General features: G+C 45.1%; 1 protein-coding gene across 1 annotated transcript; it reads left to right on the top strand.

Annotated features, from left to right (window-relative positions):
* Positions 1 to 4,107: 4,107 nt before the first annotated feature.
* LOC138511531 (uncharacterized) lies at positions 4,108 to 10,803 on the top strand. Its single transcript, XM_069627270.1, has 3 exons — positions 4,108 to 4,271; positions 9,139 to 9,343; positions 9,626 to 10,803. Exons 1-3 carry the CDS (start codon positions 4,116 to 4,118, stop codon positions 10,519 to 10,521), a joined length of 1,257 nt encoding a protein of 418 aa, XP_069483371.1. The 5' UTR covers positions 4,108 to 4,115; the 3' UTR covers positions 10,522 to 10,803.
* Positions 10,804 to 26,743: the final 15,940 nt, after the last annotated feature.

Below are 26,743 nucleotides of genomic sequence, written 5' to 3' on the forward strand. Positions count from 1 at the left end.
AAAGCAGGCTGCGCTGATCAGAAACGGCACAAGGTGCAGGGGGCTGGGCGCTAGGCGAAAGCAGAGTCTTTTTGCACCACTCGCCATGCATTTCACAAAAAACAGGTGCCTGTCGCCTAAAGGTGTCCCAGGTCAAAAAGGATGACTTTAGAGACCATCCTGGAGTCATCCGATGATCATCGAACTACATTAGAAGTCATTCCCACATCATCAGAAGTCATCATGCTGTTAAAGTCATCAGCAAATGTCTCAGAATGGTGGGTGATGATTTGGGGATGAGCTTAGGATGACTTGCTGATGATGCTAACATCATCCCTATTTTAGCAAACTCTTTGTTCCTGATGATTTTAGGATGACTTGCCGATTACTTCAAGAGCATCACCATGATGATTTGGGGATGAGCTTAGGATGACTTGCTGATGATGCTAACATCATCCCTATTTTAGAAAACTCTTTGTTCCTGATGATTTTAGGATGACTTGCCGATTACTTCAAGAGCATCACCATGATGATTTGGGGATGATTCTGGGATGACCTGCCGATTACTTCAAGAGCATCGACAGGTTTGCCCCGGTGATTCTGGGATGACCTGCTGATTACTTGACAAGCATGTTTGTCCCTGATGATTTGGGGATGATTCTGGGATGACCTACTGTCAAGAGCATCGTCATGAAACATGTTTGTTCTTGATGATTTGGGGATGGCTTACTGATTAATCACAGAGTTTGTAGGATGATTTGCGGTCTAATACGGATAGTCTTTCAGCTTTTGCTTAATTGCACTTGTGCTGAATGATTTTTTAATGCTTTGCTAAGCACATCTGTTTGGCATTAGTTTTAATTGCATGTAAAAAGCATAATATGGATATGATCATTTAAATTGCAACACCCAATGTAAAAGTGCTGAACCATTGACCAGGAATCACACTTAAAAAGCATACATGCCACAGAAATAGTTTTCTTGCAGTAATAAGTGACTAACGCATAAGTATGGGAATTCACCGCTAAGTACATTCTATAGTCAAAAATAGTCATTTTAATTAGTCATCATGCACCCTTCCAAACCAAATCCATGTGATTCAAGACACATATTGGTAGAACTTGCCATGGAGCCCAAATTAAGCCACAATTATCCAACCTTAACATTTGTTAGACAGTAATCAGTGCACTCATTTTACATTGGTGCCTATCACGCAATGACTACTGTTCTGCATGAGTACAGCGAGGAGTACGGTCTAAAATGATTACTCAGGCCCCACACTACTACAAACTTGGAGTGATCCCAATCACATGTTTGAATAAGGCTTCGACTGGCAGTCTATACTCTTCCCGAAGACAATGTGAGCTGGCAAGATAAGCGACTGAAACAGGATTACTTCAATGATTCCAAAATGAAATCATGTCCAACCAAAATTTTTCCAAAAAAGAAAAATTGCACATATAGCGCTATTCTTTCACTTCTGCCAAAAATTCAATTACTTCAGTACAAGTTATGTGAAATGTTTTCACTGGACATAAAAAGTCAAGCTTATCATATATGAATGAAAATAGACTCACTTTGTCATATTGCCCAATCCACATTCATACTGCCCTGTCTATGTACATACAGAAAGTACATCAAAGCTCCTGGTATGTAGATAAAGTGTGTCCTCCATTCTGCTGGTAACCACAAGCAAAGTCTCTCAAGTTAAACTGACTCACCAAATGTCAACCACCACAAGTACAAAAGAAAAGATTGCCCACACAATATAGTTTGGTTAAAAATATAGTCTTTATATAAACGTTTAGATATAAATTAATCTCAACATTACAGGTGAGTACATTATTTCATATGAACACCCCATTATGTATAGGAGCTAACACAGGGTCTCCAGAAAATATGCACTTACCAGACCTGGTTCACCAGGTCTGCCACTTAATGATATAGACCACTAACCATAACATCTCAACAGAAAGGTGCAATTAGTCTACCAGGCCCTTCCCTTACACATAGAAGGAAAAGACAGGTATGCAGACCACACTCAAAATCCCCATTGTGGCAAGGGTAAAGCTTGAGACTATGTTGGGCCAAAATGGAAGCCATGAGGCCTAAACATAGCATGCACCGCCTGGGTGAGAATCCTTTGCCATCCCAGTCAAAAACAGGCACCCAGCACCCTCAAAATCCCCATTGTGGCAAGGGGAACGCTTGAGACTATGTTGGGCTAAAATGGAAGCCATGAGGCCTAAACATAGCATGCACCCCCTGGGTGAGAACCCTTTGCCATCCCAGTCAAAAGCAGGCACCCAGCACCCTCAAAATCCCCATCATGGCAAGGGTAAAGCTTGAGACTATGTTGGGCTAAAATGGAAGCCATGAGGCCTAAACATAGCATGCACCCCCTGGGTGAGAATCCTTTAGGTAGCAAGGCAGGGGTAGAAGAATTGCAAATAGCGGTAATTTCATTCAAACCAGTGGGGGGCATGTTTTCTGGGGTCATAGACACAGATAAAGTGGCATTTGCATCATTAGGTAGCAAGGCAGTGGTAGAAGAATTGCAGATAGCGGTAATTTCATTCAAACCAGTGGGGGGCATGTTTTCTGGGGTCATAGACACAGATAAAGTGGCATTTGCATCATTAGGTAGCAAGGCAGTGGTAGAAGAATTGCAAATAGCGGTAATTTCATTCAAACCAGTGGGGGGCATGTTTTCTGGGGTCATAGACACAGATAAAGTGGCATTTGCATCATTAGGTAGCAAGGCAGTGGTAGAAGAATTGCAGATAGCGGTAATTTCATTCAAACCAGTGGGGGGCATGTTTTCTGGGGTCATAGACACAGATAAAGTGGCATTTGCATCATTAGGTAGCAAGGCAGTGGTAGAAGAATTGCAGATAGCGGTAATTTCATTCAAACCAGTGGGGGGCATGTTTTCTGGGGTCATAGACACAGATAAAGTGGCATTTGCATCATTAGGTAGCAAGGCAGTGGTAGAAGAATTGCAGATAGCGGTAATTTCATTCAAACCAGTGGGGGGCATGTTTTCTGGGGTCATAGACACAGATAAAGTGGCATTTGCATCATTAGGTAGCAAGGCAGTGGTAGAAGAATTGCAGATAGCGGTAATTTCATTCAAACCAGTGGGAGGCATGTTTTCTGGGGTCATAGACACAGATAAAGTGGCATTTGCATCATTAGGTAGCAAGGCAGTGGTAGAAGAATTGCAGATAGCGGTAATTTCATTCAAACCAGTGGGGGGCATGTTTTCTGGGGTCATAGACACAGATAAAGTGGCATTTGCATCATTAGGTAGCAAGGCAGTGGTAGAAGAATTGCAGATAGCGGTAATTTCATTCAAACCAGTGGGAGGCATGTTTTCTGGGGTCATAGACACAGATAAAGTGGCATTTGCATCATTAGGTAGCAAGGCAGTGGTAGAAGAATTGCAGATAGCGGTAATTTCATTCAAACCAGTGGGGGGCATGTTTTCTGGGGTCATAGACACAGATAAAGTGGCATTTGCATCATTAGGTAGCAAGGCAGTGGTAGAAGAATTGCAGATAGCGGTAATTTCATTCAAACCAGTGGGAGGCATGTTTTCTGGGGTCATAGACACAGATAAAGTGGCATTTGCATCATTAGGTAGCAAGGCAGTGGTAGAAGAATTGCAGATAGCGGTAATTTCATTCAAACCAGTGGGGGGCATGTTTTCTGGGGTCATAGACACAGATAAAGTGGCATTTGCATCATTAGGTAGCAAGGCAGTGGTAGAAGAATTGCAGATAGCGGTAATTTCATTCAAACCAGTGGGGGGCATGTTTTCTGGGGTCATAGAGACAGATAAAGTGGCATTTGCATCATTAGGTAGCAAGGCAGTGGTAGAAGAATTGCAGATAGCGGTAATTTCATTCAAACCAGTGGGGGGCATGTTTTCTGGGGTCATAGACACAGATAAAGTGGCATTTGCATCATTAGGTAGCAAGGCAGTGGTAGAAGAATTGCAGATAAAGTCCATATGATACCCGAGAGTATTGTGTGTTTGTTTAAAAGTTTGCAGACACTTTTTTGAAATGCCTTAAGGCGTCATGACGTGGGGACGTTTTTTTTACGTACGACGCACTGTGATGATGTAGCTGATGAAGACAATCATGGAGGAAGGAGGACTCCATGCCGTGCACCGGCAGGTATATTTAGCTGCTGGTGGCTTTGTTTGTTCTTTCGGTTTTGGAATTCTGCAGCATCTGGATCTTCGTCTTCGTCGTCGTCCTCGTGGCTGTTTCCTCTTTGTCCTGGTAAGTATACAAGCTCCCAAACAGAAGCCACAATGCATGGCATGGCCGCCATGGTCCTCGAGGATCGAGCTATTAAGGATTGATCCTGTTCGCTGTCTTGTCTCTCCCTTCTTCGGCTTTCTTCTTCCATTAACCTACAGGATCCTGACCTGGACTCTAACGAAATATGCACACTGCACTACACACTGCAGCGAATACTCTGGATTTTCTGGTCTCGGACCTCTAATTTAGACCCGAGTTCCCTGCCTTCTCTCCTCTTCCCGCTGCCTTCAAAACAACAAATGAGATCCAAAAGATACACAGTGCTCAGAATGCTTTATAACACCCATTATTCAACTTATAGCCGTAACCCGCTAGACGTATTGAAACGTGCTAAAAACTAGCAAAAACATAGAAAATGTACTTTCCTCGCGTTTTGGTAAATGCTAATTCTGTTGCGTTTCCTGTTTGTACAGTACGTGCGTTTGTTCTGTCGAACCTGATGTTTTTCACTCGTCTCCCATACAAGGGGGATCAAAATGTACTTTGTTTACAGGCTGAAGGTATACTGCTGAAATCTTCAATGCATTATCAGCTTTCCTGTTCTGGAACGTGTTGCCATTTGTTAATCCAGTCACGTGTGCCTTCTTTACAGGCTTCACTCCCCTGATGATCCCGTTCTCTCCAAAGTAGGCTAATCCAGTTGCTCCTCCTCAGAGGCGTTCTTCTTTCTTTTCCTGTTTCCTGCAGTTTCGCGTTGCAAGTACTCGCTTCCCAGCTCCGGTACGCGTGTTCGCTGCCTTCTCTCCACTTCCCGAGGCCTTCAAAACAACAAATGAGCTCAATAAGATACACAGTGCTCAGAATGCTTTATAACACCTATTATTCAACTTATAGCCGTAACCCGCTAGACGTATTGAAACGTGGTAAAAACTAGCAAAACCAGCTAGAAAATGTACTTTCCTCGCGTTTTGGTAAATGCTAATTCTGTTGCGTTTCCTGTTTGTACAGTGTCCGTGCGTTTGTTCAGTCGAACCTGATGTTTTTATCGTCTCCTATACAAGGGGGATCAAAATGTACTTTGTTTACAGGCTGAAGGTATACTGCTGAAATCTTCAATGCATTATCTGCTTTCCTGACTGTTCTGGAACGTGTATTTGCCATCTGTTAATCCAGTCACCATGTGTCCCTTCTAGTTTACAGGCTTCACTCCCCTGATGATCCCGTTCTCTCCAAAGTGTGTGGATGATATGCGTGCGTTGTGTAGGGGGATTTTCTTTTAATGTATGTGTGTGGATGATATGCGTGCGTTGTGTAGGGGGATTTTCTTTTAATGTATGTGTGTGGATGATATGCGTGCGTTGTGTAGGGGGCTTTTCTTTTAATGTATTTGTGTGGATGATGTGCGTGTGTTGTGTAGGGGGCTTTTCTTTTAATGTATGTGTGTGGATGATGTGCGTGCGTTGTGTAGGGGGCTTTTCTTTTAATGTATTTGTGTGGATGATGTGCGTGTGTTGTGTAGGGGGATTTTCTTTTAATGTATGTGTGTGGATGAGGTGCGTGCGTTGTGTAGGGGGCTTTTCTTTTAATGTATGTGTGGGGATGATGTGCGTGTGTTAGGGGGCTTTTCTTTTTATGTATGTGGATGGTGTGCGCATGTTGTGTAGGGGCCTTTGCTTTTAATGTGTGTGGATGGTGACTGCATGCATGTGGATGGTGTGCGCATGTTGTGCAGGGGCCTTTGCTTTTAATGTGTGTGGATGGTGACTGTATGCATGTGGATGGTGGGCGCATGTTGTGTAGGGGCCTTTGCTTTTAATGTGTGTGGATGGTGTGGTGTTTGTGTTGCCTAGGTGTTTCAAGATTGGCGTGTGTATTCTTTTTTGGGGGTGGGGGGGCGCCAAATTTTGTTTTGCCCAGTGCGCTGCGGGTGCTAAGGCCGGCCCTGTCTGTGTGCACTGTCGCACAGGGCAGATCTGCCGGGCCCACGAGGGTGGGGGCTGGGCTGCTCGGAGCAGACTGCTCCAAGCAGCACAGCCCCCACCTTCGCGGGCCCGGCTATGGTGCCTGCATGAAGAACTCGTAGTGATAGTGCAGGACAGCCTTCCTTAAGAAGGCCTGTTATGGTGTCCTGCTGTTGTGTATACGTAGGGGGGCAAAGCCAGAAGAGCGCTCATGGTGGCAATGAGCTGCTCCGCCCCCCTACGCCATGGCATTGCGGGAGTTATTTTAAAAAAAAAAAATTCTTTCCTCAAAACCCAGCTGGACAGCATGGGTTTGGTGTTTGGGTGGCTGACTCTGGCCGGATCACGAGATATGGCTTCACATCTGGTGCCGGATCTCGGATCCGGCGAGAGCCAGCCCAATGACCAGCACTGCTTATAATTCCCCTGAGAGCGCAACGAGGCTTGTCTGGGAAAGTGCATGATCTTGTGGGTGAAGGATTCCGTGAATCCTAGGGGGAAACATGTCAGCAACAGTGCCATTTGGGAGCGAATACTGGACTGTCCAGTGGCCCCCAGAGTGCATGGGTGTAATTTTGATATATTAACCTCCTGGGTCATCACTTCCCATTGTATATGTTAATGAGTCCCACACTTTTTAGTTTGGGCTATTAGGTGGCGCTTTAGCACCATCTATGAACTAAAACTATTGCATTAGAGCACAGATAGGGAGAAGTGGCATATGAGGAGGGACACACAGCCTGTAGGTGTTTGGTTATTTGCCCACCCATTGGCTACGTATGGCCATGCTAAACCCTATGGTCATTCCCACCCAGTTCCTGCCCCTCCCAGCCCAAAACACCACCCCATGGGAACTCTCTTGCGTTCGCTTTGATCAAGCCTTACCATCAAACTTTGCAGTCAAGGTGCCTGCCAGTGTTTTTTCAAAGCAGTCTTCTGGGAGTTAATGACTTAATTGGATTTGCAAACCCTCCTTAACCAGGTCTGCCTTCAGCCACCTGATTTATTAGCACTGTGCGTGTCCTTCACTGAACTCCTTTTATAAACAAACATTGGCAAAGCCAACACTTTGGGCTTTTGTGTAAGGATTAGGCCTCTGCCAGGTATTGCTATTAGATGCCCAGCCACTCACACCATTTTGCACATGTTACTATCAATGGTCAGTTAATACCACTACGGAAGAGACTGCAAGTGCCTTACTACACAAAAGGCAAAACTGTTGGCATTGCCAATGCATGTTTTACAACTCGTGCTACACCCCCTTTGTCAACCCTGCTCTCACGCTCCTGCTCCATACATGCACAGATCCTCTTGTCTGTGTCCTGCTCGAATCCTCAGGACCCTACTTTTTTTGGACCCTGCTTTCCTAGCCCTACTCTGACACTCCTCCTCTCTTGTCTCTGACCTGCATGGACTCTCCTGTGCTGCTTGGACCCTGCTTCCCAGCCCAGGGCCTGCTCATATGCCATGGCGTGACAGGAGGGTGGTAATAAGCCATGATTTCTCTCACGTTGCTGCTGGCGATAATCTCAACTCATCCCGGGGGCTGGGGCCCCTGCCCCCCACCCCCCTCAGAGCTTTCCGGGGCGGGGACAGATTAAAGGCAGGCCTGGGAGAGCGATCCAGGAATGTGTTTACAATGCGGAAACCAAACACTGGGATTGGCTACCTGTTCATGTTCATGCAATTATGTTGCTGGAATAGAGCAGAGTTTTAATTGCCGCTCCTAGTATGCACAGGTCTCTCGCTCAACCCTACATGCTGTCACACTCCTTCCTAGAACCCCATCTGGCCATGCCTCTCATTCTTAACCTTTCACACACACATCACTGTTACACTTTCTCTCCACCCCACCGTGTGGCTTAATACTTCTTGATGCTTTCTTTCCACATGCCACTTTGCGTCCATAGTTTCTCCTTCCATTATGTGCTGCTCTTCTGGTCGAAGGTCTCCCTTCTTGAAAGTACTCCAAATCTATTTTAGAGGTGAGCTTACTCTCTGTTCTCACACCTGTGTGCTGGCCTTACTTGCTGTGGTTAAACTCAGGAACACTGTTCGCCGAGCGTAGGTGTTTTTTGGTTGGTAGCTGCCATGTGGTGTTGGGCAAGACTATGAGGATTTTGTCTCATTGTATGTGATTTGTCAAGACTACCGCTTGAATGTGTGTTCTGTTCTCTTACACAAACCAAACATCGGCATGTAGGTTGTGAGGTCATGGAATTATGTGGGGATATGTGGTCTTTAGATTGCAGGTGTTACTTCATATACCATTCATAGGCCATTTTCAGCTACAGTAGACAAAGTAAAGTGCAGAATCTTATTAAGTGGACACCAGTAATTCTTACAGTTGAATCTGAATATTCAGTGTTTGAGAAGGTGTATGCAGAAGGGTGAGTTTTTAGCATGGTTATTTAGCGGCAGCACCTTTGATACCTGCGCTGTCCTGACTAAATGAGTCCCATATGGTGCCTCCAGGGGTGATGTGTTCCCTCTAGTGAGAAATAGCTCACTACCACAGATGGGCTGAATGTAAGATCTGGCTTCCTAACCCAGATGGGCTAAATGCAGGATCTGGCGCACTAACAGAGATGGGCTAAATGCAGGAACTGGCTCACTAACAGAGATGGGCTAAATGCAGGATCTGGCTCACTAACAGAGATGGGCTAAATGCAGGATAGTGTAAAAAATGGCAAGAACGTATTTGTAAAGTTAATGATGTTGGTTCCAATGCAAGTCATGTTGCAATGAGGACACAGCGGGTCATTCAGGTGCTGCATATTAGGATACTAGCTTCAATCACAAATGGGGACACTTCAGGCAGGAACATGTCCATAGTAAGGGGACCATAAATTAATGATCCTGTACAGAATAGTTTCACAAAAATACTTTGAGCACACTAAATGTATTTATTTTTTGTCTTTTAGGTAATAATTCAAACCATGGCCCTCTTTAATGTGCTTTTCTTTGATTGCGACAACTCTCTCTGTATTCGAAAGGATGGGGAATTTGAGCCATTGGCAATTCCTGGTGAAGTGATTTGTAAATGGCTGGTAGAGGGTCTTGATGAAAGTGGAAAAGAAATACGTGAAGAAAGGGATTTCAAAGCGGTAGTGCTTTTCCAATCGGCAGGTAAGCAAAGTATATATGTTTTTCCCTCTGTTTCCCTCCATTTGATGTTTCGGGAGGAGGGTACATCTAACGTCCCTACAGTGAGGCATCCCCTTTTTTTCTAACATACAGATGAGTGCTGCACAATGCCCACCACTCTTTCACAGCATCTCTACTTCCTTTAGAGTAAGTCTAATGTATAAAGTATAGATGCACAACATGGTTCTGACACTTTGGTTGTGTAGATAGTCACATTTTGAAATTTTCGCTTGAGGTTTTAACTTGCCTTTTTCATACCTGCAGTCAAGAAACAGTGTATCAAGACACAAAAAACATTTGAAGAAATAATTAAAGACTATTGCGGTGATGCAGAGGGACTGATTCAGGCCTTAAAAAGGAAGGCAGAAGAGGAAAAGGAGCTACTGGTGGATTCGGGCAATCGGGGAAGTGCTGGAAAATTTAAAAGAGTGTTGCGTGAACTGCAAGAAGAACATCCAGTGAAAAAAACAAAAGAAAACAAAGAGAATTATTTAGTAAAAGCTGATGGGAGGAAAGTGACTGCTCCCAAACTTAGTAAGGCCTGTTCACAACTACAGTCACAAAAACTGGAGAACCTAACTCTTTTGGCAGGGATGGCTAGTGTTCTTCATTCTTTCATTCCTTCCTCAGAGCCCACCTCTGTTGCTTCACCTGGACAATATAAAGACGCTGCGCAACAACCACTAAATGGACTATCAAATAACAGTGAATTGTCGGCTGCAAATATTTTGTCGGATAGATCTAGTTTGACATGCTTAACTCTATCCCCACGTCTTCTAAATAGTGTGTCCTTGTTGCAGAATGACAGTCATGCCTGTTTAGACAGCGAGTTGACACCCACACGTGCACACAAACCTGCTCAATCATTCAGACTGCAGTCTTTAAAAACAGCGGAATTGGGAACATCCTCAAAACAGAGTTTGGCTGCAGTGTCAGTCCCCACTAGTGACCGAAAAAGCAGTGTATCACCATGTGAAGGGAAAATGCAGAAAATACTGTTTACCTGCCCGAAACAAGCTGTTTCAACTCCTCTAAAAAACCCTAACTACAATGTATCCAGGATTGATGTGGATGTACAGCATGCACCCCAAGATGCAGGCCCTATTGTTTGTGCGGATGAAAGCCCACATGTAAGTAAACATTATGCATGCAATAGTTGACTCCTATGAAACTCCCCACACATTAGCAACGTGACCTTGACTTATTTTTTGTAGAATTTTTGAGATCTGTCTGCAAGGCTAACAGCTGGCCTACTATGGACTGCCAAGTAATAAGGAGGAAGCTTGCTACCAAAATTTGCAATGCCAGAAGAGGCCTAAAAAAGACTCCACCTTTTGAAATGCAGGATCAATGATTGTTTGTTTGTATTTTTGTAAACCTATTTATTCTTATGGAGCTATGCCGTTAAACTGAATTTGTTGAATAAAAAAAGTTGTACACTTTCTGAGCCTATGTTGGATTGAAGATATCTTATAGCCAGAGCAATACAATATTAAAATATCAACAATTTATAGCTGCAGAATTTTACTATCACAATATGAACTCTGTAATAATTAGCTGCTCTTAGGGTTATTGGGTGTAGTGACTGGCGGAAGTCTGTCATGCTGGTAGACCTTTAACAGATGCTGTTTAGGTAGCTGGAAGTGTGTATTTTGGTGTAGTGCTTTGGAGCTGTGGGACTTTTATGGGGTGTGAGGCCATGTTGTCTAGAGGTGAGAATTGAAATGGGGGAGTTGGTTTGTGATATGGGGGTTGTAGTTGTGTGCACTAAATTGGCGAACTTGGTTAACGGGTGCTCTAGCAAAGATGAAAAGTGACAGCTGCAAGATTTTCTTTTTCCAGTACACTATCCAGAAGTCTAACTAGAGTCATTGTAAAGTAATGCCACCAATGTTACTCAAAAGGGATACATCCTGTGGTAATCCAACCCCTTTTCCTAAATCTTTTGGAACCATCTTGAAATCATTTAAACTCATCCTGGAGTGGTCTGCAATAATCATTTACAATTTAAAACCCATCATAATGTTGTTATGAAGTCATCCTGGAGTTGTCATGGGGTCATCCTAGAGTAATCCAAACTCATCCTGAAGTTGTCGTGGAGTCATCCTGGAGTTGTCGTAGAGTCATCCTAGAGTAATCCAAACTCATCCTGAAGTTGTCTTGGAGTTGTCGTGGAGTCATCCTAGAGTAATCCAAACTCATCCTGAAGTTGTCGTGGAGTCATCCTGAAGTTGTCATGGAGTCATCCTAGAGTAATCCGAAGCCATCCTGGAGTAATCCAACTCATCCTGAAGTTGTCATGGAGTCATCCTAGAGTAATCCCCACTCATCCTGAAGTTGTCATGGAGTCATCCTGGAGTAATCCAAGATCATCACTGGAAGTAATCCAAACTCATCCTGGAGTAGTTTCTGTGATAACTCTAGAGTCATCATCTCATTAAATATTTTGGCCTGTGTGAATACTTTGGATGATCTTCCAGAACTATCCATGGATGACTCTAGAATGGAGTCATCGGATGACTCCAGAATGATTCCAGGATGATCTTCCTTTTTGACTGGGGTGTATGTGTGGAAACCAGTAGCTGGCGAGCATCAAGAAATAAAAGGTGAACGTCTAGGCAAGCCACCTCTGGTCCCGGGCGAGCAGCAAAACCTGAAAGCGGTGAGCAGCCGGAGGTCATGGCATAAGGGGAGAAGTTTGCAAAGAAATGGCGGCGCATGTGGAAAGGAGCACGCATAGGACATACAGGTGCTTATAGGCGATTCGCACCTAGTGTGACAAATTGACTTCTGCCCTAAAGTAGAGGCCAAAGTTCCCACTGAGCCCTCACACGTATACAAAGCAAGAGCCAATACGATCATAAAGGTAAAACAGGTGCAGTTTAGAGATATACACTACCTCCTTCAGTGTTTGTGTTTACGTGGGCCAAAGAAAGGCCATCCTCTCACAAGAGGGGAGAATGTGATTCAGCAGCAACCCAAACAGCGAAGTATAACAGTCCAAAATAAAGGAATGTCCAATCAAGGTTCTAAACTATAAATGTACTTTAAATAAAGACAGGATTAATTGATTTGACAGAAGGGTAGAGATATCCTCCTCTGATACCAGCTTACAGATAAACGGAGCATTCCTAGTAGTCCCATCTTCCGGTAATACAGTGGTCTCATTCATGATAGAGAGACCATGCTATCTGACTTCTTTTGAGGCTTGATACTCCTCTGAATGTTCAGAATGTTGTCCGTAAAGAAGGTGTTCAACAGATTTGCGTGGTCTACAGATGAATTGTTTGCTAGAGTAGTCATGTTGGGGTTAACAAACTGTGCAATCACTCTGAATAGTTCTTGAGGGTGATTCACTGCGGCTGTAATTTTTCCAGATAAAAAGTTAGATTTTGGTCTACATATGGCTTTTTTAATAATTAGTCAGAGCTGTTTTGGCTGACAAAGCATGTTCCGGCATCTTAGAGCAGCACCATCTCCTCTTGTGATGTTTATATTCTGTTTTAAGCTCTGAGATATGTGAAGTTTACTAAATGTTGGAGGGTTTCATGGGAGTACTCATTCTCAAAGGAGCATATTTGGTACAAATGGTATTCATTTTATGAGCCCCCCCGTGAGAACAAATCATTACACACTTGAGATAAAACACAGAGGGCCTCATTACGAGATTCGTGGAACGGGTTAACGGGCTCCGCTAATGGAGGTGGACCCGTTAAACCCGTCCTGTGAAATTACGAGGTCCCCTCGCGGGACCCGGTAAGGACGCCCGGTCGTAATCGGCCCGTTGTTAGCTCCCTCTCCTATTCCCTTTGAGCCCTATGGGGGCTCAGATGGGAATGGAGAAGGCCCGGGCCCGGGTTCCCAGAGGGAGGAATTACCGGGCCCTCCGAACTCGGAATGGCCCGGTAATTCCCCATTCTGGCAACCCGGTAAAGGAGCCCGGTTTGGCGGCAGCCATGGAGCTAGTAGCTCCATGGCTGCCGCCAAACTCGTAATGAGGCCCAGAGACTCAATGGGCCTCATTACGAGGTTGGAGGTAGCCATTAGCTATTAGCTCCATGGCTGCCTCCAAAACCCTTCCGACTCCGCCCTGGTGAATGGAGCAATTACCGGTCCATTCCGAGGTCGGAGGGACCGGTAATTCCCCATTCACCAGGGCCATTCCCCATTCCCATTTGAGCCCCCAGAGGGCTCAATGGGAATGGGGAAGGCGCTAATAACGGTACCGCAAATTGCGGTACCGTTATTAGCTCTAAAGTCCCTTTGCGGGTCCTGTCCTTAACTCCTGGTAAAACCAGGCATTATGGGAGGACCCGCAAAGGGAACTCGTAGTAGGGTGGTAAGGGATTACCGGCACCGGTGCCCTTACCGGTGCCGGTAATCCCTTACCGCCCACCTCGTAATGAGGCCCTATATCTGGAGGAGGGCATTACCTACCATCACAAAGCGATCAAGGAGGCATGGCTATTCAGGTTCCTGTCCTGTCACTGTGGCAGGATCAAACTGTCTGTCTAATATGCACATCACCTTCCACAGCTAAACTGGCTCACAGGAGCTGACACGTGTGCTATCAAATTAGATGTGGCTGTAATGATTGTTATTGCCATGCACAATGCCCTAACTCAGGCATAGCTTATTTTTAGATTATACTCTGCCACTATCTTGGGCTGCATATCTTAAATGCTGCCCCTGCGCTACAGAGACTTGGCTATCACTGGGCTATCAAATGGGTAACTGTGGCCTCGAAAGCTGCTCTATGCCAGTGGTACAGCAGGTGCTCGAAATCAGGGTACTGATGCATCACAACACAAATTCACACTATGCTTTTGTATGACGCTTATGATCAGCAGATCAGCAGAGATAGAATTAGCTTGCCTGCATCATTTCATTATTTATTGAAAATAAAAAAAGCCCAGGCTTTCATAACCTTGCCAGATGTCAATTCATCCCACTGGGAGAGCTAGTGTGAATTCCGTGACACAGTGGCAGAACCGCTAGGTGTCTAGGCGCAGAATATACAAAGGAGCATCGTTGGGATATATATTTGCTTGAGAAATGATTGAACAATTCAGTGCAAACGTATCTGCATTGGCAAACATTAAAGAAGAGGAGCATGGGTAACAGCATTATGTACTCTGATGCCTGCAGGGTTTGACATGGTCATGACCTCTAACCCTGCTGCTCTATTGTCAAAGGTTCTCTGCTACAAATACTTTTGTTAATGTTAATGTTATCTATAGAGGAAGTTGTAGCTGCTGAGTTTCCCAGTTCCATGCATGACACCTCAAGCCAGTCCTGAATTTTTCCAAGTGAATGCTGGAATATGTAATTTAGTTTTTCCCACTGTTAAAATGGGCCAAGCTTGGCAACTATGGCCATTGCATTTTATGTACCTATCGTTGAAGCCAATCTGTAGTAGAAGCTTCTAGAAATCAAATCCAAGCTCATAGTCCTGCATCTTGCAGGCATACCGCAGACATATAAATCTGTCCATTACCTCAGCGAGCATTTGACTAAAGGTGCGGGAAATGAAACATGACATATATCCTTTGTTTTGGGAAAAAAACTGGCATTCATGTCCTCCTTTTCTGCTGCACGCTTTCACAGTTGACTGAATTGATCTTTTAAATGCTTGCAATGATGTAAAAGAAAACAACAGATCATAAAAAACAGGAAAAAGGAAATGCCATCCCTATCTGTCCCCATAATGGTATTCATTGAGACACAAAACACATCAAAATGACAGCATCGAGGGATTTTCCTTTGACATTTCACAACACTTTTCCTGTTTTTACCAAAATCGTGGCTCAATTGACGGTGCAACTTGCTCCATTGACCAGTGCATGTAGCACTAAACATTTGAATTGCAAATTTCACAGGGGGGGACCACGTCCGTTGGTACTTTCGTGGAAAGGTTCTCCTTCATGCAGTTTTAAATTATTCCTTTAAAATAAGGAATCGTAAAGTGTAAAAAGAAAAACAGTAAAAATTGCCTTTACATGTTACTTTTCCACTATATCTCTTAACAAGCACTGCAACGCCAACAGTGTTTGCATTACTACTCCCCAAACCTTCCCTTTCTTTTATTTTTTTTAATTTTATTATTTAAAGCAAGTACCTAGCCTGAGAGCAGCAGAGCATTGTACAGAGTGTGGGTAGCTAGCATTTGGGCTGGCATTTTTATCAGCAAAGTACTGTGAGGTCTGTACGCCGGTAAATGAGTCCATTGGAATTAGTCCTTGGTCAGGTGTTGTTGAAAGAGACATGTTTTGAGAGATTTGCGAAAATGGAGAATAGTGGGGGCATTCCTAGACAACACCGGGATCGAGTTCCAGAGGGTGGGTTCATGGCAAGATAAGGATTGTTTGTGGGTCCTCTCTTAATAATAATAATAATTTGGCATTTATATAGCGCTACAAACCCTCGGGTATCTGAGCGCTGCTTATTATTACCCACGGTGTGTGGTGCTCATTTATCGACCTCGGAAGGATGAAAGGCTGAGTTTGGCCCCGATGTCAAAGCGAGTGCCCTACTCGCTGTGCCACTTGACCGGCTTGTCTTTGTGGCCAAGTTGTGATTCAAGCCTGTTGGTCGATATGCTGCGCGAGGAGTGTGTGCCTCCAGATATGTAGAGTTTAGCTGGCAGAAATGCTGGTGTGATATTCGTGACTGCTTTGTAGATGATACATGCAGTCTTGAACAGTATCCTGGCTTGGAGTGGAAGCAAACATAGTTTGCGTAGGATGGGGGTGATTCGGTCAAATTTCCATTCTCCGGTAATAGGATGTGCTGCATTGTGGTGGACTGCTTTTAGGGGAGCCAAGTGAGCAGCTGGGAGCCCTGTCAGGAAAGCATTACCCCCATCGATGTGCGAGATTACAAGGGCATGCACTATGGTCCGGAAGTCCTGCGGCAGGATGAAGGGTTTGATTTTTTGAAGGGTAGAGATTCTGACCCAGGCTATTTGGGCATTCATTGCTATGTGTTTCTGGAAGGACAGATTGTTGTCAATGGTGAAGCATTAGGATTTTACTGAGTCTGAGAGTTGTGGATCAAATCTTTGTAGACACATATCATTTAACCATTGTTGGACAAGTTGTATTTTAGCGGGTGGACCGATGAGGATTAAATCAGTCTTGGATGGGTTTGGTTTAAGGTAAACAGTCTACATCCAGGAATGGATGATGGCTAGGTAATCGCTGAGACAAATTATGTCTTTTGCACTATTTATTTGCATGTACACTAGAGTTTCGTCTGCATATTGGTGGATGGCTATATTGGGATCTTTGAGGAGAATGCCCAGAGGCTCCATGTAAAGATGAAAAAGGATTGGTGAGAGGATGGAGCACTGGGGTACTCTGCAGGATACCTGGAGTCAGTTAGAACACAAAAAGTTCATCTGACAGCCTTGTGCCTGCCTGAGAGGTAGGAGGTAAACCAATTCATGACAGTGCCAGAGAATCTGATCCTGTTGGGAGAAAAGGATATGGTGGTCGATGATGTTGAATGCAGCCAAGAGGTCAAGGATTTGGAGAGCATCATCGGCCACCTGGATGGTCGCTATCTCGATGCTACATATTGGGTAAAACCCTGACTGTTAGTCATTTAGGACGTGGAGTTGTTCGATTCTGGGGAGTAGTTGTGGAGCAACTACTTTTTCCAAAATGTTGCCAATAAACTGGAGGTTTGTAATGGGCCTGTAGTTGGCCAGTTTGTCTGGATCTAGGGTTGGTTTTTTCAAAAGAGGTCATATGAGACCAGTCTTGCTGGTGTCTGGGAATGATCCTTCTGTTAGGGAGGCATTGATGATGCTGAGGAGCTCATTGAGGGCTGGGCCCGTCAATTGTTTAATGATGGAGACCGGAATGATATCATCAGAATAACAAGTAGGTGTGAGAGAGGCAATTATTTTTATGAAATCCGGAGGAAAGAGAGGAGAGAATTTAGCCTGGGGTGCAGGGGATGCTAATACTGTGAGAGGCTGATTTGATGGTCTCTTGGATTTTGACTATTTTTCAATAGAAAATGTGGTGATTCTGTCGCATGTTTCCTGAGTTGCTGGTACCTTGGGGTCAGGTGAGCCATTTGGTACAATGCTTTACTATTTCAAAGAGAGATTTACTCCTGTTAGTGGTTTCTGCAATGATGGTGAAGCAGTGAGAAGCTTCGGCCTCAGAATCAGAATCCTACGGTTTGTGCACAGAGATTTAAGATTGACGAGGTCTCCGGAGTTATGGTTTTTGTGCCACTGTTTCTCTAGGTCTCTGATTGAGCACTTGTTGGAGGTTAGCTCCGGGTGTACCATGGGGCTGTTGGTTTAGTCTTAGACCAGCTTTTAGGGGTGCATAGGTGTCTATCAGTTTCAAAGCAGAGTTGCTGAATAATTCCAGGAGGCCTGAGGCATTCCCTGTGGCGGGGAAGTCTGCAAAGTTTGCTTCTAGCTCATTGACCCAGAAGCTTTTGAATGAGTGGAGCTGAATGAGGGGGAGTTTAGCTTGACCTTTGTGAGCTGTAGTCGAGTGGGTGATTGATAATGGGATGGCGGCGTGGTCAGACCAGTCAAGTGGTATGGGGTGTGCACAGGTGAATTTGGGGGATGATGTGAAGACTAAGTCTAGGGTGTTGCCTGTGTTGTGCTTGGGGGAGAGCACAATTTGTTTAAGGTCCGTAGAAGCGGTCAGTGCGAAAAGCGTGCTTCAAGTGTGGTTGTCAGCCTGTGATTTGGGATGTTAAAATCACAGAGAATGACATTATTTGAATGTGATCATTTGTCAGATGATAGTAAGTTTGAGATGTCTGCAATGAAAGAGTCACTCCTGTGAGGTGGTCTGTAGATGAGGTGGAAGGTGATGAATTATTTGTGTGACAGATGGAACCAGCAGGTGAGTGATTCAAATGAGCTTGTTACTGGCAGAGGGGATGTTGGAGCATTGCCAATCGCTCCTGTGGATGATTGCTACTCCTCCTCGTGTCCTTCCTGGCCATTCAGCATGTTGGATGCAGTAGCCTTGGGGTAGAAGGACGTTGAAAACACGTGGGGAGGATGGAGTAAACCATGTTTCACTGATGTATAGGGCATCAAGTTTGCTGTACTAGATGAGGTCAGCAATCTCTGCAGCATGAGCAACTGTTGAGTGAGCATTGATCAACATGAGTGTGTGGGATGTATTTACCCATGCATCCGAGCCCTACCTCAAAACTGTGCAGTACTGACATGAAAACATCATGATGGCCAGAGCTTCCCAGAAAATGCACAGGGAAATGCAGGAAGAATAGGCTGCCACCCATTTTTGCCGATGTTATGGGCACAGAAGGACACTGCCTAAAACCACCATTGGACTACCCGCACAGTAGTCTGAAACCATTGGGAATGGCAATGCTGATTGCCAAATGCAACCTAGAATTGTGGGGAATTCATTCTTCAATCCCAAAAATGGGTGCAGTACCAGTACTCACCACTATCCAAAAGCCGGCGTTTTAAAACCACCCTGTGTTTCTCTGAAGGCAAGCCAAAGTGTCTATTTTAAACATTGCAACATGTGCAAAATATTCACTGAACACCAGCAGACATTTGGCAGAATGAGGTTTTGTGTGCTTACAAAATCTGGGAAATGAAGAGCCCAAAACAGTGCTTATAACAAAACTGCTATGGAGTCAGCAGTTTAAGTTGCACTGGATTTAAAGACACTAAAATCGAAAAATGTTTAGATTAAATGAGTGACCTATGTTTGGTGTCACATGCCTTTGTAACTGTTGAAATGCCATAGTTTTGCACTTAGAAACAGCATTCTAGCTGCATATGTAAAAATGTTTAGTTTTATTTGAATGCAGGAACTGGGGAACAAAAAGTGACATTTTATCTGAAACTGGCTTAAAGAGATTCCAATTCTGCCTGGTAACTACCCCCATCAGGAGTGAAACTTGAGTCACAGCTGTGTTCCCAGGCCTAGCTGCCCTTTTGCTGCTCACACTAAGGATATGCCATCTATCTGATAATTGAATTACCTGTGCTCTGCAGGAAAGTGAACAAAGCCCTGTCCTGGCTCAGGCAAAGGTTTTATTGGCAGGAGTCGTAAATGGTCGTAAAAAGTGGCTTCCTCCTGAGGAAAGGGGAGGAGCACTGCCTGTGAGAGCAAGCTGGCTTGGCAGAACTGGAAAAAACCAGTATTTCTACCTTGTGCTGAGAGGAAACCACACCCCTTTGGAGCCAGAACATAACTCTAAAAAGATGAATAACTCATAGAGCGGACATGTGAACATTTTATAAATGATACCATAATTCTTGTGAATTTTTTCTGCCCACAGTTTAAGAGGTTTTTAGAACCGGTGGTATGTTCAGGGGGGTGTTAGCGGAAAAGTGGATATAACTCTAAATGTATGCATGTTAAAAATCTGAAACTTCATCAGTTAATGTCCATACTCCCTGCGCACATGTATGTAAAGTTGGGTCAATGTCAGAAATTGAAAAATCAGTTAAAAAGTCAATTATGTGCCATTTCTGAATGCAAGCTCTTAGAAACAGCAGATTTGGACAGAGACATGGCTAAATTCAGCCACACCATGTATATGTAATTTCAAGCAACTGTGTAACTGTGAAATATGTCTTTTATTATCAAATATAGAATGTGTGCAATCTGACAGAGGAGTGTCCTATCTGCAAGCCATAAAATGACATCCCTCTGACTCACAGTTCATTCCCCAATCAAATGATAAATGGAAGTTTGACCAATTAGAAGCTGAGAGAGAGGTAGGGTCAGTGATACTAGAACACACCCACATTCTAAACACATAAAAGCAGACAGACAGGACAGATAGGGACCTTCAATTCCATCTGCAGCGGGACGCTCTGCCGGAAAAATCCATACTTACCTCCATCAATCTTCAAAGAGCCAACACTTAGACTCCAAGATAAACAGAGACTTCAGAACCTTAACCAGAAAGGCCACTGCCAGCAAGAGTATTTGTCAGCAGGCCTCAAAATATTTTTGCAACTGAACTCTTCAGACAGCCGGGCGAGCCGTCTGAATTTTGCCAAGAACTTTTGCAAGAACCCGGTGACAGAAATATCCAAAGAGAAGGCAGGACCCGACCCAGAGAACCGGTGCCTATCAGAGAAAAGGCCATTGTATCCAGAGTGCTGACCCCGATGCTGTGAGCAGTTCCAGAGACCAGACGCTGTGCCCAGAGACCGTCCGAAGTCCAGACCTGTTGACCAGATCGTGACAAAGCCGCCTTCCTGTTTAAAATCTCTTGTGAGTACCGCCAAACTGTACCAAACCAATCTCCTAGTTAAAATAATATAATTCAATCCTATTTTAATCTAAGTAGAACTGTCTCCTAACTGTCACCTGTCATTTGCAAAGCTGTCACTTGTCATTTTCTAGTTGCAAGCTGCACGTGTCTTTTTGAACTTTAAAATTTCAAATCTGAAAAACGACCTTTATTTAATCGCTCATATCTCCGCAACCGTTTGTGCTAGAGACTTGCAGTAACTTTCATTTGGAAGATGAGATCCTAGGCTTTCCTAGGACCCCAAAACGATAGAGATAGTCCTTGTGGTTCTTCTGTAATAGCGCTCGGCGCATCCGCGATTTGCAAATTTCTTCACGTGTAAAAAGACAGCAGTTTTGCTTTTCCTTGCCAAAAACTTTGTTTACCTGCTAGTTACTACTAAAGCATTGTTAAGGTGATCCTGAATTCATAGAGAGTAGCTATCACTCACCCTGAACCTCTGAAAGGGAATTAAAAGCATTTTAGCATATTTTTTTAATTCATTGCCAGCACATATCAAAGCAATTTGGGCCTGTGTTTTCAAACTTCTGTAGTCTAAGCTTGCTGGGGTGAACTGATTTACATTGATTGCATTTCTGAGAACTGTGTGTTTTCCTTCCATTTCCTTGCCTTGCATCAAGGGGGGAGGGGATTGCCAGAGAAAAGTGATTACATTGTTTGGTTGAAATCATATTGAGTATTTTCTGTACTGCATTCATTGAATATTGCATCCACCTGAGCTTACATAAAGCATCCTCTACCACATTATACTTTTGTTCCTATTTACCAGTGTGCTACCTTATCCATTTCATGTCAACTCATTAGTGATTATAAGAAGTGTGCTAGTGCCAGATTCTCCGTTGTTGATCTTTATCATATCAGATTAAGTGTGCTATTCAATTATTAATTTATTATAAAGTGTGATATATATATATTTTAAATTATCAAATAAACCTTTTAAACTTGCAAAACAGAACTACTTCTTGGCTCAGTGGGGTCAGGGGGATTCCAAGAGAGGGGTGTTATATAGGGGTAGTCATCCAGAACGCATGAACTGGACATAAAGATATATCAATAAGGGTTTTCATTCAGTATTATAGACTAGGCGTTGACTTAGCTGTAGTGTTGAATTGAATCCTCTTACAAATTGGGGGCTCGAGCCGGACGTTTGGGTTAGAATACCACTTGTGCAGCTTAATACAGTGTGCTAACTGACGGGATACATACATCCGGTCGGATCACCACGCTGCATTACGCTGTGAAGCATTCCTCAAAAGGGACACTCCAAGAAAAGTTCTGTTCTGAAAAAATAAAATACTAACTTCTGTAAGTCAGGACAGAGACCAATCTCTAGAATGACGACCTTAGTAGACATGAAAATAGCCAGAGAGCACCTCTTGCATAAGCTATTTGTGAGAGGTGAATGGACCGAACAGGGCCAGGATGCGTGGTTGCAGGCCATCACACAACAGGTCACTGAAACAGGGTCAGATATATATAGAGATCAGGGTCCCTTACATGTGGCCCTGAGTGAGCTATATATGGCTCCTAAAGCCAAAGAGGAACACAATAAGATTGCCAGGATAGCAGCATACCTGTACCTATACATGGGAGACATGCAGGATAGATGTGCTGAAAGCCAAAATCTGGCAAATAGGCAACAGATGGCATTACAGAAGGCCCAATCTGATCTGGACTCTTCTGAGCAGAGGCTGCAGAGGAGCCAGGAGTCAGAAAATGACAGCAGACGGTACATCACTAAAATAAAGAAGGATATGGATGTGCTGCAACAGGAAAAGGTAGAACAGGATACTAGATTTCTGGCCCTGCAGAAGGAGCACCAAGACAGTTTGGACTCCTTACTGCAGAGCCAGAAAAAGCTGGAGCAACAATTAGACTTTAACAGGGCATGCACGGAGCAGGTAGCCACCCTGCAAAGTCATCTAGATAGAGTGAAGGCAGAGAGCAACAAACTAATTCTGAAAGACCTGGATACCCAGGCAGAGTTTGATCAGGAACGCCAGAATGCTGGTGCCTTTCAAAGGCAGAGGGACGACCTGGCGGCACAAATGCAGGCTCTTAGTCAGGAAAGAGACGCCTTAGGCCAGGAAGTCTGCCATTTAAAAAGGAAAATAGAAGAAAATCACCTGGCCCACCAGGGACTGGGTGACCTCCAAAAAGAACACCAGAACTTGTTAGAGCACACCAGGAGGGTGGAGGATGCTCTAGCAAGAAAGGAGCAGGCCAATAGGGACATTGCCCAGGAGGTAAACCTCCTGCAGCAAAGACTGGCCCAGTTCTCCAGGACCAACCAGGAAGCACAGAGGGAGAATGAGGCCCTCTGTCAACACAATGATAGGCTCCAGCAACAGGTAGCGATGCAGGAGAAACTGATAGAGTCGAGTAAGGCCTTAACAGAGGAACTGAAGGCACAAATGCAGGCTCTTGCATTGCAACAGGGAGCAGGGGCGGATAGAGATGAGGTTCGCTGGGAAATGGAAACTCCGGAGCATAACCTCAGGAGCCCTAGTACCAGAGGCCCTCATACCTCTCAGTCCCTGGACTCTGCCACCCCCATGTCCCCTGGTGCACATGAGCACAGGGCCACAGGGATGGCAGATTACTATCCAGCTAAAAGTATGGGGCTCATAGGCCAGTACCACTCAGGAATGGAGGGGTGGGCATCCGGGTATGGGCACCCAAGTACAGTACAGTTCAGTGGGGAACCCCAGGAGAGTAGGCCCATTAAGGGCATCCTGAAAACCTCTGCCCAGTTAGGTCAGTGGAGGGGGTACCCATCAAATCCTGGCAGCAAGGAGGAATCTGAAGACTCCTCTGAACTGCGCAGGACACAGGAGACCAGGTCCCCACATTCTGCCAGCCATTCCCAGGCTCGCAGAATCCGGGAAAACCTGGAAGATCAGACGGGAACCTCTGGGAGCAGTGCCTCTGAGTCCGAGGATGAATGGACAAGGGTTACCCGAACCAAAAAGGCCAATAAGGCAAAAAGGGCCTTGCTTAAGGACCCCTTAAAGCAGATTAAGGCGATCAGGAGCGTCATCACGCCTTACCATAAGAACGCTAAGTATTCTGTTTGGGAGCACTTAGAGTTGTTTGAACAAATGATGGAGACTTTCCATTTGAAGGACAGCCAAAGCTGTATTCAATATGTAAAGTGGACATTCTCCCCGGAATACTCCAGTTTCTTTGCGGGGCTGGAGGATCAAAATCATTTAAGATGGTCCACATATAAGGCGGCCATCCTGAAACATTTTTCTGTTCACAGAAATCCTCAAGAGGCTCGCAAGGCAGCCTACAATTTGCAATGTGGGGAGGATCAGGCCCCACAAGAATTTGTGCAGGAGTTAAAGCGTGCTTTTGCACAGACCACAAGAAGGGTGCGCACAGATAGTAGAGAGTTCATAAATATGTTTTTCCATGCCTTGCCCAAATACATCATGACCCAGCTCGTGAGGGATTTTCACGAGAAAAGATCCCTAGATTGGGTCATTGAACAGGCTACCCGGATCTATGAGGTGCAGAAACCGATAGATAGCAAAAGTAATGCCCAGAAAAACCCCAAAGCCAACACCACCCCTGCTGCTGCCAAGGTGGCAGAGGTAAAGGTCACCCCCGTTTTAGATTTGGAGATGGGGGGGCCTAAAAACCTACCTGCACCTAATAATGCTAGGCCCAGAAGGTCCTCGGGCCAGTCACAGACAGGGAGCCAGGGAGGCAGCCCCACAAATGGGGTCCCTCGCTCTCCTGATTATGTAAGTCCCCGTTACAAGGGAAATCGACCCATCCTGGGTTATGTGTGGACTCCTCCAGCCCAAGGGGGGGGATCCAGCCAAGCACCTAACCCAGGGAACTTCCCTCCAAACTTCCCACAGGAGGGCAGAAATTTACCAAACCCTGGGCAGAACTTTTTCCCCAGATATCCTCCCGACTTTCAGCCCCAAAACCATCCATCCTTCTTTCCCCAATTCCCTGAGCCCAGACCACTGAATCCGGGAGAGGGGAGGCCAAGGGTGGAGGGGTACCCAAATCTTCCCAACCAGGGGTACTACCAAAGAAGGGATAGCTACCCTTCCCGGGATCAGCCCAGGGGAGAAAACAGGGCCCCGTATCAGCCTGAGCGGGTTTCCCAGTTAGAGCGCCAGGTTCAAAACATGGCGCGGGATATGGGTCATATACTGAGGGCGCAGCAGAACCCTCAGATCAGCATGCCGGCGCAGAACGCACCCAACTCTGGACCTGGTGCTCCAGAACAATGACGGGGGCAGCACCCCGATAACTCACCGGTTCCCAGGGAGGAGGCACAAGGGGAAGGGGGGTGTAAAGCCTTGGAGGAAGCTTCCTTCCTCACTTGTAAACAGCCCCTGGAAACCCAGGAACCGGAAACAAAATCTCTGGCCCCTGAAAGTCTGCCTCCTAAGGAGCAGAGGGGGGGTAGGAGAAACAAAAGACCCAAACAGACTCAGTTTGAGGAGGAGGTACAGATCTTCCAATTTGAGGAGAGGGATCCTCAGAGGATCCTGAGAAAAGGATCTTCTCCTTCAGAAAGGGGGGAACTCCTCCCAAAGAAAAATGGGTCCCTAGGAATGCAAATCCAGACTGGGGAGATGTGGAGACTGAGCTACCGCCGCCCACCATCTCATCCCAGAACCAACAGCAAGAAAATCCCCTGGTTCAAACCCATACTGGGGACTGCCTCCAAAAAGGGGGGGGCAGCCCAGAACCGGAACCAGGGGAACCCACAATGGCTCTGATCTCCAGTTGCCAACTTTTTCTTTCAGATTCCCAAGACTCTCCACAGAATTCTGCCCAAATCTCTTCGCTATCGATGTCCAAAACCAGAAAATTAGCCCACCAGTTGTCCAAAAATGTACATTATCTGTGCCCCCTTGAGGAGAAGGAGGGAAGATATTATGCCCCAGTACAAGTACAGGGGCAGGGTACAATTTCGGCACTGGTGGACACTGGATCTCAAGCTACCCTTCTGTCCAGAAGGGCCTTTGATGAACTGAATGCAGGAAGGGGAGAGAATTACCAAATTCCTCTCACCTCTCTTCCTGGACAACTGCAGAACTTTGACGGGAAGGAAATTCCCGTCGAGGGGACGGCAGACTTGGACATTAAAATTGGGCGACACAAGTTGAAACACCCGGTCATAGTTGTGACCCCAGAGGGCACCCCTTGTTTACTAGGGAATGACCTCCTGAGAAGGTTGTCACCCCTAATAGATTGCGTAAACAAGGTCCTCTGGACCCAGACTAGCCGACCGATAAAATTAAAACAGAGTGTCAACCATGTTAGTTTAAACGGCACCTGCCACATGGTTGAACAAAAATCTGACCAAGTAGAATTTCACTTCCAGAATAGCCAAATTCCAGATGTGACAGTAATAGCAGTAGGACAACAGACTGGTGATGGGGGGTCCTCTCTGTTTCTGAAAATCAACCTTCCTTCCAGTCTAAAGTGGTATTCCACGCTGGAAGGAAACACTCTGAAATTCTATACCAATCCACAACCTGAAACTCCCACTCCTATAGTCCAGAAAGATGTGAAATCAGCTCGGAGCCTGGCTGATATTCAGCAAATTGGAGAGCAGTTGTTCATCCCTGTTCAGTTAAATGATGGGAAGGACTCTGTTCTCGCTCGAGTGTGTGTGAACAACGGTAAGAGCTTCATCAGCGAAGCCATGTTTCGCCAACTCCCAAAAGATCCAGCCATTCCCACCTTCAAACTGATAGACAAATGGGAAATGGACCTGGAAGCACCCAATTCAAAACATCTCCTGCCAAGCAGGTGTATGCTCAAAATCTCCATTGGCAACAAGAGCATAGTCCATAATTGTTGGGTCGTGCGAGACGTCACTGCCGCCTTTTACTTAGGCAGTGACATTCTCAATCGCTTTGCCATTAGTTTGGACCTAATAAACTTCAAAGCTTGGTCCCGATTAGCGGATAATCCCATGGGCTTTGATGATCCAGAAAAAACATTTAGGTCAGCTCAATTGCTACCTTATGCAGTTGAAATTCAGATTAAAGAGGAAGTCACCATCCCAGAAAGGACCCGACAATTCTCCCTGGAAGTGAAAGTTAAAAG

Source organism: Ambystoma mexicanum, chromosome 6p (genome assembly GCF_040938575.1).
Source record: "Ambystoma mexicanum isolate Mex_15411 chromosome 6p, UKY_AmexF1_1, whole genome shotgun sequence".
Taxonomy (NCBI): Eukaryota; Metazoa; Chordata; class Amphibia; order Caudata; family Ambystomatidae; genus Ambystoma; species Ambystoma mexicanum.

What these genes read in the sequence shown, in the direction of transcription:
- LOC138511531 (XM_069627270.1), top strand. Translation starts at nt 4,116, where the DNA reads ATGAAGACAATCATGGAGGAAGGAGGACTCCATGCCGTGCACCGGCAG. An exon ending in GCTGTTTCCTCTTTGTCCTG is followed by an intron (nt 4,272 to 9,138) that starts GTAAGTATACAA and finishes TTTGTCTTTTAG; the next exon opens with GTAATAATTCAAACCATGGC. An exon ending in AGTGCTTTTCCAATCGGCAG is followed by an intron (nt 9,344 to 9,625) that starts GTAAGCAAAGTA and finishes TCATACCTGCAG; the next exon opens with TCAAGAAACAGTGTATCAAG.